Source organism: Staurois parvus, unplaced genomic scaffold, assembly GCF_062004578.1.
Source record: "Staurois parvus isolate SC_StPar_1 unplaced genomic scaffold, SC_StPar_1.0 ptg001063l, whole genome shotgun sequence".
Classification (NCBI taxonomy): Eukaryota; Metazoa; Chordata; class Amphibia; order Anura; family Ranidae; genus Staurois; species Staurois parvus.
Genome location: NW_028318859.1, coordinates 25,001 through 40,222, shown reverse-complemented (window position 1 = coordinate 40,222; position 15,222 = coordinate 25,001). Strand labels below are relative to the sequence as shown.

Here is a 15,222-nt window from a genome sequence, read left to right as displayed (position 1 = left end):
GTAACCCGTTGCCTGTGATGTGACCTCAGGAGAGGCGGAGCTGACATTACAGGACAGAGAAATGACGATTCCGGCAACTATAAAAAAAACTCAATTTTTTTAAAAGATTATTTAAATTTTTTGTGAAGAGATTGTTTTCTCTGGGTTTAAATATGCAACATATATATGTGTTTGTATATATATATCTCTGTATACTGTACACACACACTTCAGTGCAGCAACTTAGAAGGGGACACTAATATATGAGACTCATTCCATGCAAAGCAAGATAGTTCCAGCCGTGATTTGTCATCATTGTGATGATTATGGCTTACAGCTCATGAAAACCCCAAATCCACAATCTCAGAAAATGAGAATATTCCATGCAATCAATAAAACACGGATTGTACATAGAACAATATCGCACCTCTGAGAAGTAGAAGCTGCATATGTACTCAGGACTTGGTTGGGGCCCCTTTTGCAGCAATTACTGCCTCAATGCGGCGTGGCATGGAAGCTATCAGCCTGTGGCACTGCTGAGGTGTTATGGAAGACCAGGATGCTTCAATAGCGGCCTTCAGCTCTTCTGCATTGTTCGGTCTCATGTCTCTCATCTTTCTCTTGGCAATGCCCCATAGATTCTCTATGGGGTTCAGGTCAGGCCAGTTTGCTGGCCAATCAAGCACAGTAATCCCACGGTCATTGAACCAGGTTTTGGTGCTTTTGGCAGTGTGGGCGGAGCCAAGTCCTGCTGGAAAATGAAGTCAGCATCCCCATAAAGCTGGTCTGCGGAAGGAAGCATGAAGTGCTCCAAAATCTCCTGGTAGACGGCTGCGGTGACCCTGGACTTCATGAAGCACAGTGGGCCAACACCAGCAGATGACATGGATCCCCAAATCACCACAGACTGTGGAAACTTCACACTGGACTTCAAGCATCTTGCAGTGTGTGCCTCTCCATTCTTCCTCCATACTCGGGGTCCTTGGGCCTCTCCATTCTTCCTCCATACTCGGGGTCCTTGTGCCTCTCCATTCTTCCTCCATACTCGGGGTCCTTGGGCCTCTCCATTCTTCCTCCATACTCGGGGTCCTTGGGCCTCTCCATTCTTCCTCCATACTCGGGGTCTTTGTGCCTCTCCATTCTTCCTCCATACTCCGGGTCCTTGGGCCTCTCCATTCATCCTCCATACTCGGGGTCCTTGGGCCTCTCCGTTCTTCCTCCATACTCGGGGTCCTTGTGCCTCTCCGTTCTTCCTCCATACTCGGGGTCCTTGGGCCTCTCCGTTCTTCCTCCATACTCGGGGTCCTTGTGCCTCTCCATTCTTCCTCCATACTCGGGGTCCTTGGGCCTCTCCATTCTTCCTCCATACTCCGGGTCCTTGGGCCTCTCCATTCTTCCTCCATACTCAGGGTCCTTGTGCCTCTCCATTCTTCCTCCATACTCGGGGTCCTTGGGCCTCTCCATTCTTCCTCCATACTCGGGGTCCTTGTGCCTCTCCATTCTTCCTCCATACTCGGGGTCCTTGGGCCTCTCCATTCTTCCTCCATACTCGGGGTCCTTGGGCCTCTCCATTCTTCCTCCATACTCGGGGTGCTCGGGCCTCTCCATTCTTCCTCCATACTCGGGGTTCCTTGGGCCTCTCCATTCTTCCTCCATACTCGGGGTTCCTTGGGCCACTCCATTCTTCCTCCATACTCGGGGTTCCTTGGGCCACTCCATTCTTCCTCCATACTCGGGGTGCTTGGGCCTCTCCATTCTTCCTCCATACTCGGGGTCCTTGGGCCTCTCCATTCTTCCTCCATACTCGGGGTCCTTGGGCCTCTCCATTCTTCCTCCATACTCGGGGTCCTTGGGCCTCTCCATTCTTCCTCCGTACTCGGGGTCCTTGGGCCTCTCCATTCTTCCTCCGTACTCTGGGTCCTTGGGCCTCTCCATTCTTCCTCCGTACTCGGGGTCCTTGGGCCTCTCCATTCTTCCTCCGTACTCGGGGTCCTTGGGCCTCTCCATTCTTCCTCCGTACTCTGGGTCCTTGGGCCTCTCCATTCTTCCTCCGTACTCGGGGTCCTTGGGCCTCTCCATTCTTCCTCCGTACTCGGGGTCCTTGGGCCTCTCCATTCTTCCTCCGTACTCGGGGTCCTTGGGCCTCTCCATTCTTCCTCCATACTCGGGGCCCTTGGGCCTCTCCATTCTTCCTCCATACTCGGGGCCCTTGGGCCTCTCCATTCTTCCTCCATACTCTGGGTCCTTGGGCCTCTCCATTCTTCCTCCATACTCGAGGTCCTTGGTTTCCAAATGAGATGCAAAAGTTGCTCTCATCAGAAAAGAGGACTTTGGACCACTGAGCAGCAGACCAGGTCTGTTTTTCTTTAGCCCAGGTAAGACGCTTCTGACGTTGTTTGTTGTTCAGGAGCGGCTTGACAAGAGGAATACAACATTTGAAGCCCATGTCCAGGATCCAGCTGTGTGTGGTGGCTCTTGATGCACTGACTCCAGCCTCAGTCCACTCCTTGTGAAAGTCCCCAACACTTTTGAATGGCCTTTTCCTGACAATCCTCTCCAGGCTGCGGTCATCCCTGCTGCTTGTGCACCTTTTTCTGACAATCCTCTCCAGGCTGCGGTCATCCCTGCTGCTTGTGCACCTTTTTCTTCCACACGTTTCCCTCCCACATACCTGTCTATTAATGTGCTTTGATACAGCACTTTGGGAACATCCAACTTCTGCAATTCCCATTTGAGGCTTTCCCTCCTTATGGAGGGTGTCAGTGATGGTGTCAGGTCAGCAGTCTTTCCCATGATTGGGATTCCTACTGAACCAGACTGAGAGACCATTGAAAGGCTCAGGAACCCTTTGCAGGTGTTATGGCTGAATGAGCTGATTAGAGTGGGACACTTTGAGCCGAGATTATTCCACCTTTTCACAATATTCTCATTTTCTGAGATTGTGGATTTGGGGTTTTCATGAGCTGTAAGCCATAATCATCACAATGATGACAAATCACGGCTGGAACTATCTTGCTTTGCATGGAATGAGTCTCATATATTAGTGTCACCTTTTAAGTTGCTGCACTGAAATCAATGAATGAATGAATGAATGAATGCACCAGATTCTCATTGGTCCAGTTTCACCTGTATATATATCTATCTCCTCCCCCTGTATATATATCTATCTCCTCCCCCTGTATATATATATATTTGTATATGTCTGTGTATATAATTTGAGGTCAGTTTACTAAAGGCGTACGCAGAGGATGTGACCGAACTCTCCTGAAGGGACGAACGTTTTACATGAGAAATGATCGCACAAATGGTGGGAACGCCGCGCTGCACAATTCATGTCCTGAAGTCGTTTTCTGGATCATCTGCAGATTCATCCTCCAATAGAACCCTCTATAGGAAATTTTCCAGAAGTTCGGGATCCTGCTATTGGCTGTATTTATACAGAGAAGCCCCCGGGAGGCGGAGAATACAACTCGACCTCCTGCAGCCACTACATATCGATCTTTCACCTTCAGTGTAACACTTTCTCTTTAAAGTTGAATTATCCGGCATCTGAGCGCCACAAACCAGAACACAAATTCATGTTTAATATTCATACCAAACTACCCCATCCATCCATCCATCCATCCATCCATGTCTCCATCCATGTCTCCATCCATCCATGTCTCCATCCATCCATCCATCCATGTCTACATCCATCCAAGTCTCCATCCATCCATGTCTACATCCATCCAAGTCTCCATCCATCCATGTCTCCATCCATCCATGTCTCCATCCATCCATCCAAGTCTCCATCCATCCATGTCTCCATCCATCCATCCAAGTCTCCATCCATCCATGTCTCCATCCATCCATGTCTCCATCCATCCATGTCTCCATCCATCCATCCATCCATGTCTCCATCCATCCATCCATCCATGTCTCCATCCATCCATGTCTCCATCCATGTCTCCATCCATCCATCCATCTAAGTCTCCATCCATCCAAGTCTCCATCCATGTCTCCATCCATCCATCTATGTCTCCATCCATCCATGTCTCCATCCAAGTCTCCATCTATGTCTCCATCCATCCAAGTCTCCATCCATGTCTCCATCCATCCATCTAAGTCTCCATCCATCCATGTCTCCATACAAGTCTCCATCCATCCAAGTCTCCATCCATCCAAGTCTCCATCCATCCATGTCTCTATCCATCCATGTCTCCATCCATCCATGTCTCCATCCATCCATGTCTCCATCCATCCATGTCTCCATCCATCCAAGTCTCCATCCATCCAAGTCTCCATCCATCCAAGTCTCCATCCATCCAAGTCTCCATCCATCCAAGTCTCCATCCAAGTTTCCATCTATGTCTCCATCCATCCATCCAAGTCTCCATCCATCCCTCCATGCTTTATTTTTGCAAAAGAAAAACCCTAGCATTTCCATCCATGGCCATCTTGAGTAAGGGCAGATGATTCCTGTAGAATTTACTTCTGGAATTCATCTTCCCTTAGCACAGACATGCAGGTAGGAGGGTGCGCTGAGCTGAGAAAGCCCCTCCTCCCCTACTGAGGAATCCTGGGATGTATGACATCATTTGCCTAGGGCTGGAAATCAGGAAGTAACTGAAGAAATCTTAACAAAAAAAAATAAAGTTTAAAACCCGTAAATAAAATCCCCCTCCATATATATATACACAGCAGAAGGATTACCTGGAGTCCATGTTGGCTGGAAGTGAAGGTCCAGTTCTGATTGGCACCATAAGGAGCCTCTGTCACCCTGCTGTCCGGATGGTGCTATATAATTACCTGGAATAGATGACATATTTACCCCAACGCATGGTTTCGGGAGTGCGGTGCGCAGAGGTGAGCTGCCTCTGTGTTGGGTTCCTCTGCATTGAAAATGACGCAAGCCCATTAAAATATGTGTGCCGGCAGCCATTTATAATGAATGGGCTGCTTTAATACCACCTGAGGCTCCTCTTCACACCTAGTGAGCTTTGTGGCCTAGAACCCGCCTGCAGAACTCCGCAGATAATAATAATAGACTGTATTTTATTTTGCATCTTTATTAATATGCAGGATTTATATAGAGGTCTCGTCTCATAGCGTTTTCCACAGAAAATGCCAGAAATCTGCAGGAGAAACCAAAGAGGGGGAAAGGACAAAGAACTGAAAGGATACATAGTTAGTCTGGCTGAAAAAAGCCAAAAGTTCATCCAGTTCAACCAAAAAAAAAAAAAATTATAATCCTCCACCCACAGTGGATCCAGAGGAAGGCAAAAACCCAGCAAAGCACGATCCAATCTCCTCCTGCAGGGGAAACATTCCTTCCTGATCCCCCGAGAGGCAATCGGATATTCCCTGGATCAATATTCGGATATTCCCGGGATCAATAATCGGATATTCCCTGGATCAATATTCGGATATTCCCGGGATCAATAATCGGATATTCCCGGGATCAATGTGCGGATATTCCCGGAATCAATGTGCGGATATTCCCGGGATCAATAATCGGATATTCCCGGGATCAATAATCGGATATTCCCGGGATCAATAATCGGATATTCCCTGGATCAATATTCAGATATTCCCGGGATCAATGTGCGGATATTCCCGGAATCAATGTGCGGATATTCCCGGGATCAATAATCGGATATTCCCGGGATCAATAATCGGATATTCCCGGGATCAATAATCGGATATTCCCGGGATCAATATTCAGATATTCCCGGGATCAATAATCGGATATTCCCGGGATCAATAATCGGATATTCCCGGGATCAATGTGCGGATATTCCCTGGATCAATATTCGGATATTCCCGGGATCTATAATCGGATATTCCCGGGATCAATGTGCGGATATTCCCGGGATCAATGTGCGGATATTCCCGGGATCAATAATCGGATATTCCCGGGATCAATAATCGGATATTCCCGGGATCAATAATCGGATATTCCCGGGATCAATAATCGGATATTCCCGGGATCAATAATCGGATATTCCCTGGATCAATATTCAGATATTCCCGGGATCAATAATCGGATATTCCCGGGATCAATGTGTGGATATTCCCTGGATCAATATTCGGATATTCCCGGGATCAATAATCGGATATTCCCGGGATCAATAATCGGATATTCCCGGGATCAATGTGTGGATATTCCTGGGATCAATGTGCGGATATTCCCGGGATCAATAATTGGATATTCCCGGGATCAATAATCGGATATTCCCGGGATCAATAATCGGATATTCCCGGGATCAATAATCAGATATTCCCGGGATCAATGTGCGGATATTCCCGGGATCAATAATCGGATATTCCCGGGATCAATAATCGGATATTCCCTGGATCAATATTCAGATATTCCCGGGATCAATGTGCGGATATTCCCGGAATCAATGTGCGGATATTCCCGGGATCAATAATCGGATATTCCCGGGATCAATAATCGGATATTCCCGGGATCAATAATCGGATATTCCCTGGATCAATATTCAGATATTCCCGGGATCAATAATCGGATATTCCCGGGATCAATAATCGGATATTCCCGGGATCAATAATCGGATATTCCCGGGATCAATGTGCGGATATTCCCTGGATCAATATTCGGATATTCCCGGGATCAATAATCGGATATTCCCGGGATCAATGTGCGGATATTCCCGGGATCAATAATCGGATATTCCCGGGATCAATAATCGGATATTCCCTGGATCAATATTCAGATATTCCCGGGATCAATAATCGGATATTCCCGGGATCAATAATCGGATATTCCCGGGATCAATGTGTGGATATTCCTGGGATCAATGTGCGGATATTCCCGGGATCAATAATTGGATATTCCCGGGATCAATAATCGGATATTCCCGGGATCAATAATCGGATATTCCCTGGATCAATATTCAGATATTCCCGGGATCAATAATCGGATATTCCCGGGATCAATAATCGGATATTCCCGGGATCAATGTGCGGATATTCCCTGGATCAATATTCGGATATTCCCGGGATCAATAATCGGATATTCCCGGGATCAATGTGCGGATATTCCCGGGATCAATGTGCGGATATTCCCGGGATCAATGTGCGGATATTCCCGGGATCAATGTGCGGATATTCCCGGGATCAATAATCGGATATTCCCGGGATCAATAATCGGATATTCCCGGGATCAATAATCGGATATTCCCGGGATCAATAATCGGATATTCCCGGGATCAATAATCGGATATTCCCGGGATCAATAATCGGATATTCCCTGGATCAATATTCAGATATTCCCGGGATCAATAATCGGATATTCCCGGGATCAATAATCGGATATTCCCGGGATCAATGTGTGGATATTCCTGGGATCAATGTGCGGATATTCCCGGGATCAATAATTGGATATTCCCGGGATCAATAATCGGATATTCCCGGGATCAATAATCGGATATTCCCGGGATCAATAATCAGATATTCCCGGGATCAATGTGCGGATATTCCCGGGATCAATAATCGGATATTCCCGGGATCAATAATCGGATATTCCCTGGATCAATATTCAGATATTCCCGGGATCAATGTGCGGATATTCCCGGAATCAATGTGCGGATATTCCCGGGATCAATAATCGGATATTCCCGGGATCAATAATCGGATATTCCCGGGATCAATAATCGGATATTCCCGGGATCAATAATCGGATATTCCCGGGATCAATGTGTGGATATTCCTGGGATCAATGTGCGGATATTCCCGGGATCAATAATTGGATATTCCCGGGATCAATAATCGGATATTCCCGGGATCAATAATCGGATATTCCCGGGATCAATAATCAGATATTCCCGGGATCAATGTGCAGATATTCCCGGGATCAATAATCGGATATTCCCGGGATCAATGTGCGGATATTCCCGGGATCAATAATCGGATATTCCCGGGATCAATAATCAGATATTCCCGGGATCAATGTGCGGATATTCCCGGGATCAATAATCGGATATTCCCGGGATCAATAATCAGATATTCCCGGGATCAATGTGCGGATATTCCCGGGATCAATAATCGGATATTCCCGGGATCAATGTGCGGATATTCCCGGGATCAATAATCGGATATTCCCGGGATCAATAATCGGATATTCCCTGGATCAATATTCAGATATTCCCGGGATCAATAATCGGATATTCCCGGGATCAATGTGTGGATATTCCTGGGATCAATGTGCGGATATTCCCTGGATCAATATTCGGATATTCCCGGGATCAATAATCGGATATTCCCGGGATCAATAATCGGATATTCCCGGGATCAATGTGTGGATATTCCTGGGATCAATGTGCGGATATTCCCGGGATCAATAATTGGATATTCCCGGGATCAATAATCGGATATTCCCGGGATCAATATTCGGATATTCCCGGGATCTATAATTGGATATTCCCGGGATCAATAATCGGATATTCCCGGGATCTATAATCGGATATTCCCGGGATCAATAATCGGATATTCCCGGGATCAATAATCAGATATTCCCGGGATCACCTTCCCCTATAAATGTTATATCCAGTTATATTCTGTGTATCCAATAAGAATCCAGGACTTTCCTACAGCAATCCACTGATTGGCCACACCCACCTCTGGAGGGAGTCTATTCCACATTCTCAGCTCTTACTGTGAAGAAACCTTTCCGTGTTTGGAGATGACATTTCTTTTCCTCCAGATGTGAAGAGCGCCCCCTTGTCCTCTGGGATGACCTCGGGGGGAATGACTCTCCACCTAGGTTGTCTAGAGAAAAACGTTTTTAGATTTGATTGGAATGAGTTTGGAGAAGACGAATCTCGGATGTTCCTCGAAAGAGAATTCCAGAGTTTTGGAGCGAAGGTGAAGGCTCCGCCTCCCATCCAGTGTGGGGGTGCAGGGGGGGGGGGGACAGAAGGCCGGAATCTGAGCAGTGGAGGTTTGGAGGAACTCTGCAGTTGAAGATGAAGTGAGCCAACATGGTGGCTGAGCCTTGGATGGAAGCTTCAATCGGACGTTTCCACCCCGGGACTCGGTTTGCCGTTTCCCTCGATAGTACTTTGTGAATTATGAATGAAATGTTTTTGTTTTTTCGATATAAAGAATGTATCTAGTGAGTGAGAATTCCAGATATAAAACTGATATTACCTTGTAAACGTCTAAAAAAACGACTAAAAATGGCCCCAAAATCATCAGCTTTCCTTCCATTTTGGCTCTTCGCAGCAGAGGCGGCACCTGACGGCCAGGATCGTCCCGCAGAAGACCCGGAGGAGGCGGAGACATTGGATGATGAGCGAGGTGAGGGGTCAGGTACATCAGAGTGGCTGTAAAGGCTGAAGGTTTGTGCATTCAGCCCCCTCCCCAGCCCCCCCTATTACTTACCTGAGCCCCGTCCCGATCCAGCAATGTACAAGAGAGCCTCGGTTCTCCAGGGACTCTCACTCCTCATTGGCTGAGGCAGCAGCAGGTGCCATTGGCTGCTGCCGTTGTCAATCACAAGCAGTGAGCTAATCAGGAGAGGGAGAGGCGGGGCAGAGTGGACATGCAGAGTCATGGCTTGGGAGTGCGCCTGCTCAGGGGCCCCCATAGCAAGCTGCTTTCTGTGGGGGCCGAAGGGAGGGGCCAGGAGTGTCGCCAGGGGACCCAAGAAAAGGAGGATCGGGGCGTCTCTGTGCAAAACCAAGCATCCTGTGCCGGTAAGCAAGCCTTTAGTATCCCTACACAAGAGCCAGTACTCAGGGGCAGACTGACCATTTGGAAACTCGGGCACTGCCCGAGGGCCCGGGGTCAGTAGGGGGCCCCATGAGATGCCCCTAGTACCTTTTTCTGAGTTTGGGCAAGGTCACAGAGGTCCCATGATCCCCTATTGCCCAGGGGCCCCATGATCCCTATTGCCCGGGGGCCCCATGGGTTGTCAGTCCGCCCCTGCCTGTACTGCATGTCTGCCTTCACTTTACATTTGTTACGGATGGTTTTCGCACAGCGTAGTGACAACGTGGATTTGGATGTACAGCAAGTCCTCGCTCTTCATAGAATTCATTCACTGGCTAGTCTTTGAATTGATCGTTACATCGCTATGGAGCTCTTTGGCTCAGTGACTACACAGAGCCTCATCCTCTCCTTACAGAATGCCCCCCTCCCCCCTCCCGTCTGTCATCTTTCCAATGCTTCAGCCTCTTCTACCCCCTGAGGTTCCGGCATTGCAGTGTGAATGGCAGTTAGTGGTGCTTCGTGCTGGAAGAGGCGGGTATAAATCTAACTTGGGGAAGTTACAATGGACCATCACCGGAAATAGGCAAGGATGGTTGGGTCCTCATAGCCTCCCCCGCCCGCGTCCTCCCGGGATATCATCACACATCCCAGGTGGTGACTGGACCAGCCTCCCTGCACCCCTCAATCTCGAGCACGTAGGCAAGGATGGTTGGGTCCTCATAGCCTCCCCCGCCCGCGTCCTCCCGGGATATCATCACACATCCCAGGTGGTGACTGGACCAGCCTCCCTGCACCCCTCAATCTCGAGCACGTAGGCAAGGATGGTTGGGTCCTCATAGCCTCCCCCGCCCGCGTCCTCCCGGGATATCATCACACATCCCAGGTGGTGACTGGACCAGCCTCCCTGCACCCCTCAATCTCGAGCACGTAGGCAAGGATGGTTGGGTCCTCATAGCCTCCCCCGCCCGCGTCCTCCCGGGATATCATCACACATCCCAGGTGGTGACTGGACCAGCCTCCCTGCACCCCTCAATCTCGAGCACGTAGGCAAGGATGGTTGGGTCCTCATAGCCTCCCCCGCCCGCGTCCTCCTGGGATATCATCACACATCCCAGGTGGTGACTGGACCAGCCTCCCGGCACCCCTCAATCTCGAGCACGTAGGCAAGGATGGTTGGGTCCTCATAGCCTCCCCCGCCCGCGTCCTCCCGGGATATCATCACACATCCCAGGTGGTGACTGGACCAGCCTCCCTGCACCCCTCAATCTCGAGCACGTAGGCAAGGATGGTTGGGTCCTCATAGCCTCCCCCGCCCGCGTCCTCCCGGGATATCATCACACATCCCAGGTGGTGACTGGACCAGCCTCCCTGCACCCCTCAATCTCGAGCACGTAGGCAAGGGTGGTTGGGTCCTCATAGCCTCCCCCGCCCGCGTCCTCCCGGGATATCATCACACATCCCAGGTGGTGACTGGACCAGCCTCCCTGCACCCCTCAATCTCGAGCACGTAGGCAAGGATGGTTGGGTCCTCATAGCCTCCCCCGCCCGCGTCCTCCCGGGATATCATCACACATCCCAGGTGGTGACTGGACCAGCCTCCCTGCACCCCTCAATCTCGAGCACGTAGGCAAGGATGGTTGGGTCCTCATGGCCTCCCCCGCCCGCGTCCTCCCGGGATATCATCACACATCCCAGGTGGTGACTGGACCAGCCTCCCTGCACCCCTCAATCTCGAGCACGTAGGCAAGGATGGTTGGGTCCTCATAGCCTCCCCCACCCGCGTCCTCCCGGGATATCATCACACATCCCAGGTGGTGACTGGACCAGCCTCCCTGCACCCCTCAATCTCGAGCACGTAGGCAAGGATGGTTGGGTCCTCATAGCCTCCCCCGCCCGCGTCCTCCCGGGATATCATCACACATCCCAGGTGGTGACTGGACCAGCCTCCCTGCACCCCTCAATCTCGAGCACGTAGGCAAGGATGGTTGGGTCCTCATAGCCTCCCCCGCCCGCATCCTCCCGGGATATCATCACACATCCCAGGTGGTGACTGGACCAGCCTCCCTGCACCCCTCAATCTCGAGCACGTAGGCAAGGATGGTTGGGTCCTCATAGCCTCCCCCGCCCGCGTCCTCCCGGGATATCATCACACATCCCAGGTGGTGACTGGACCAGCCTCCCTGCACCCCTCAATCTCGAGCACGTAGGCAAGGATGGTTGGGTCCTCATAGCCTCCCCCGCCCGCGTCCTCCCGGGATATCATCACACATCCCAGGTGGTGACTGGACCAGCCTCCCTGCACCCCTCAATCTGGAGCACGTGCAGTGGGGAGCCGGCTGTGAGTCCTCAGGAAGCCATGATCGTGGCACCGAAGATCTGAGCCTTGAGAAGAATCCGCTGCTGGAAAGACGGCGTTGGACAGCTTGGGCTGGTGAGGATCTGTTTCTTAGCAGCTGATATTTGTGGATTAGGAACATGAGGACCGGTGTATTGTCCGGGATCTGCAGGACTTCACAGGGATCAGTGGGGACTAATGTGGTGACTTGATGCCATCTAATCTGACATTTCCCTCTCCAGCAGGGGGCAGTAATGTGGTGCAGCGTATACTGGATATTTTGAAGTTTCTCTGGGTCCTCCTGCTTGCCATGTTGGATGGATTGATAGACTGGCTGGGCAGCCTAACCAAGCAGTATGTGGACATGTCCACGGTCCTGCGGGTGGAGAGATTCATTCTGACGCAAAAACTAGCCAAGGTAAGATGACATTTCACCGTCTGGGGCTATCAATAGAAAGATTTGTGGGTCTGTTAGAGGTGTGAAACGTAAAATATGCCCACAAGATGGCAAATGGGGGCAAAATACTGGGCAACCTTGTAGAGGGACAAGACAGCTGCCCCCATGAGTGCCGGTATTCTAAGGGGTAATGAAGGTGGAGGAAAGATCTACAGAATAATTGGAGCAGGGAGATCCTTGCACTGCAGATCCTCCAGGAAAGCTTCCTCTCCAGCAATGCAGTAACTGTGATGATTGCGGCGTCGGACCCCAGCCCTTCTCACCAAGCTCATGACAGAAGGACTAGCCAATCTAAAACCGTGCTGTCACAAGCGTAACAATGCCACGCCCAGCTGCACCCTGCACAACGATTTTCTAGCTAATGGACCATAATCTGTGTACTTGCAGCCTGGGAGCGATTGTTACTGGGTCAGGTTAATTACGCAATTAACCTTTCACACTGCCACCACATCCTTTTTGTACAGAGAAAGAGGAAACGCTGCAATATCAGCAATAACACTATGATGTTTGTATAAGCGTCTGTATACCACTGTCACCGCAGGCAGAGATATACAGAAGTTTAAAACACACACATAGTAGCACTCTTCAGAGGCAGGGATTCTTAGTTTGCATTAAAGAACTTTTAGAAACAGTTCAACACTTTCAGAAAGTAAGATTTATTACTAAAACGTCAAAAGGTGCAATAAAAATATTTACAGAAAAAGATGTAGCCAATATATATATATATAAATATACAGAGAACAATAACACAGCAAAGAGGTAACAGAAAGAAGTTTAGAGGGATAAAGTACTTGCCGTCAGCCTTGGGTTAAGCAGATCAGGTTTCAGAGCCAAAAGGGTGCCTTATCTCCCAAAGTTAGTTCCGATGTTAAAAGGGAGAATCTTCAACTTAGCTCAACTCAGCTCAGCTTTTTCTAGGAACTCAGCAGGGTGTTTCCTTAAAGCAGAGAACCAATCGCCTTATTTGGGCGGGTGTTGCAGGCGGAGACCCAAGCTATAACCAAAAACCCTCACATTTGATTTCATGGTTCATAACTTATTCTCGGTGCATTTAGCAGCCTTGCCACTAGTAGATTAATATGCAGACGCATCTGGTGAACGGTTAGATATGAAATATGACATACCTGCTTGGATGGTTAAGGAGATATAATTTTCTGCTCTCCTGTATATGCCAGCTAGGGGGTGTAATATATCCGGCGACTTGTATCAAAGTGAGCCGTCTGAATATAGGCGCCATGTTTATGTAATTATGTCCTATTTGAAGGTATAAAATTATATGGAAAAGTGAGCGTTTAAATGTAAGTTTGTTTTTATGACTCCCTGGGATGTCTTTGAAGCTCCATGAGGGCTGGTTTATGGCTTTACGATCCCTTCTCCAGCAAGAGTCTCGCAGACATCGGGGCACCAGCTAGTGGGGTTTATAGCCATGACGCCCTCCCAATGAGTTTGCTGCCTGTGATCTCTGTCATCATCCAGACCACATGTCACTCAATAGAGAGGGAGGGGGGATATCAGAGGAATCTGATTTGGGAGAGAGAGATACAAGATGGAGGGGTTTGGAGCAAAATGGATGACCGCGTCCATCTCTGTGTGAATGATTGCTACTGTAACATCCACAAATCTCAGATCTTGTGCAGTGCCTTGGATCACGTCATACTGCAGATACTTTGGGGTTGGATACTGGAGTGCCTAGGCACAGAGGAAGCACATCACTGGTTTTAAAGAGGAAGTTCAGACAAACAGTAGCAGTAGGTCTATAAGCAATTACCCCAACATCCCCCCCCCCCCCCCCGATCTGCAGGGCCGTGCTTACCACAAGGCATTTGCCTAGGGTGCCATTTTTCAGGGGGGCAGCACCGCCCTCCGGAAGAAGGGACACGTGCACCATGGGGACCAGGTGGGATCTGAGAGAGGCTAAGGGCTGCTTGATGGTGTATGCAGAGCCTGACTCTTGTCCCCGGGGATGTCGGAGCTGTGAAGGTGAGTGTCTTATCTGGTGTTCCTGCCAGTCCCTCTGCTTTCCTATGGCACACTGACCACACTAGGCATATAAGAGCACAGCGTGGTCGATTCCTGCTCTCCTCCAATGATCAGACTTGTTCAGCGCGGAGTATACTGAGAGTACGGTAATGGGCGGGATCTGTGCGCGTTCAGCGCGGAGTATACTGAGAGTGCGGTAATGGGCGGGATCTGTGCGCGTTCAGCGCGGAGTATACTGAGAGTACAGTAATGGGCGGGATCTGTGCGCGTTCAGCGCGGAGTATACTGAGAGTACGGTAATGGGCGGGATCTGTGCGCGTTCAGCGCGGAGTATACTGAGAGTACGGTAATGGGCGGGATCTGTGCGCGTTCAGCGCGGAGTATACTGAGAGTACGGTAATGGGCGGGATCTGTGCGCATTCAGCGCGGAGTATACTGAGAGTACAGTAATGGGCGGGATCTGTGCACGTTCAGCGCGGAGTATACTGAGAGTACAGTAATGGGCGGGATCTGTGCACGTTCAGCGCGGAGTATACTGAGAGTACGGTAATGGGCGGGATCTGTGCGCGTTCAGCGCGGAGTATACTGAGAGTACAGTAATGGGCGGGATCTGTGCGCGTTCAGCGCGGAGTATACTGAGAGTACAGTAATGGGCGGGATCTGTGCGCGTTCAGCGATGTGTATACTGAGAGTACGGTAATGGGCGGGATCTGTGCGCGTTCAGCGCGGAGTATACTGAGAGTACAGTAATGGGCGG

The 15,222-nt window shown here is 49.8% G+C and overlaps 1 protein-coding gene across 5 annotated transcripts in view; it reads left to right on the top strand.

Annotated features, from left to right (window-relative positions):
• The window catches only part of PIEZO1 (piezo type mechanosensitive ion channel component 1 (Er blood group)), a 78,920-nt gene that overhangs the window by 40,328 nt on the left and 23,370 nt on the right, over positions 1-15,222 (top strand). For 2 of the 5 annotated variants that reach the window (XM_089658355.1, XM_089658351.1), the window contains 2 exons: positions 9,205-9,279; positions 12,271-12,446. In XM_089658355.1, the coding sequence (XP_089514481.1) occupies positions 9,205-9,279; positions 12,271-12,446 (251 nt within the window). The remainder of the gene's footprint in view (positions 1-9,204; positions 9,280-12,270; positions 12,447-15,222) is intronic. The other 3 variants (XM_089658354.1, XM_089658352.1, XM_089658353.1) reach the window with 3 other exon arrangements.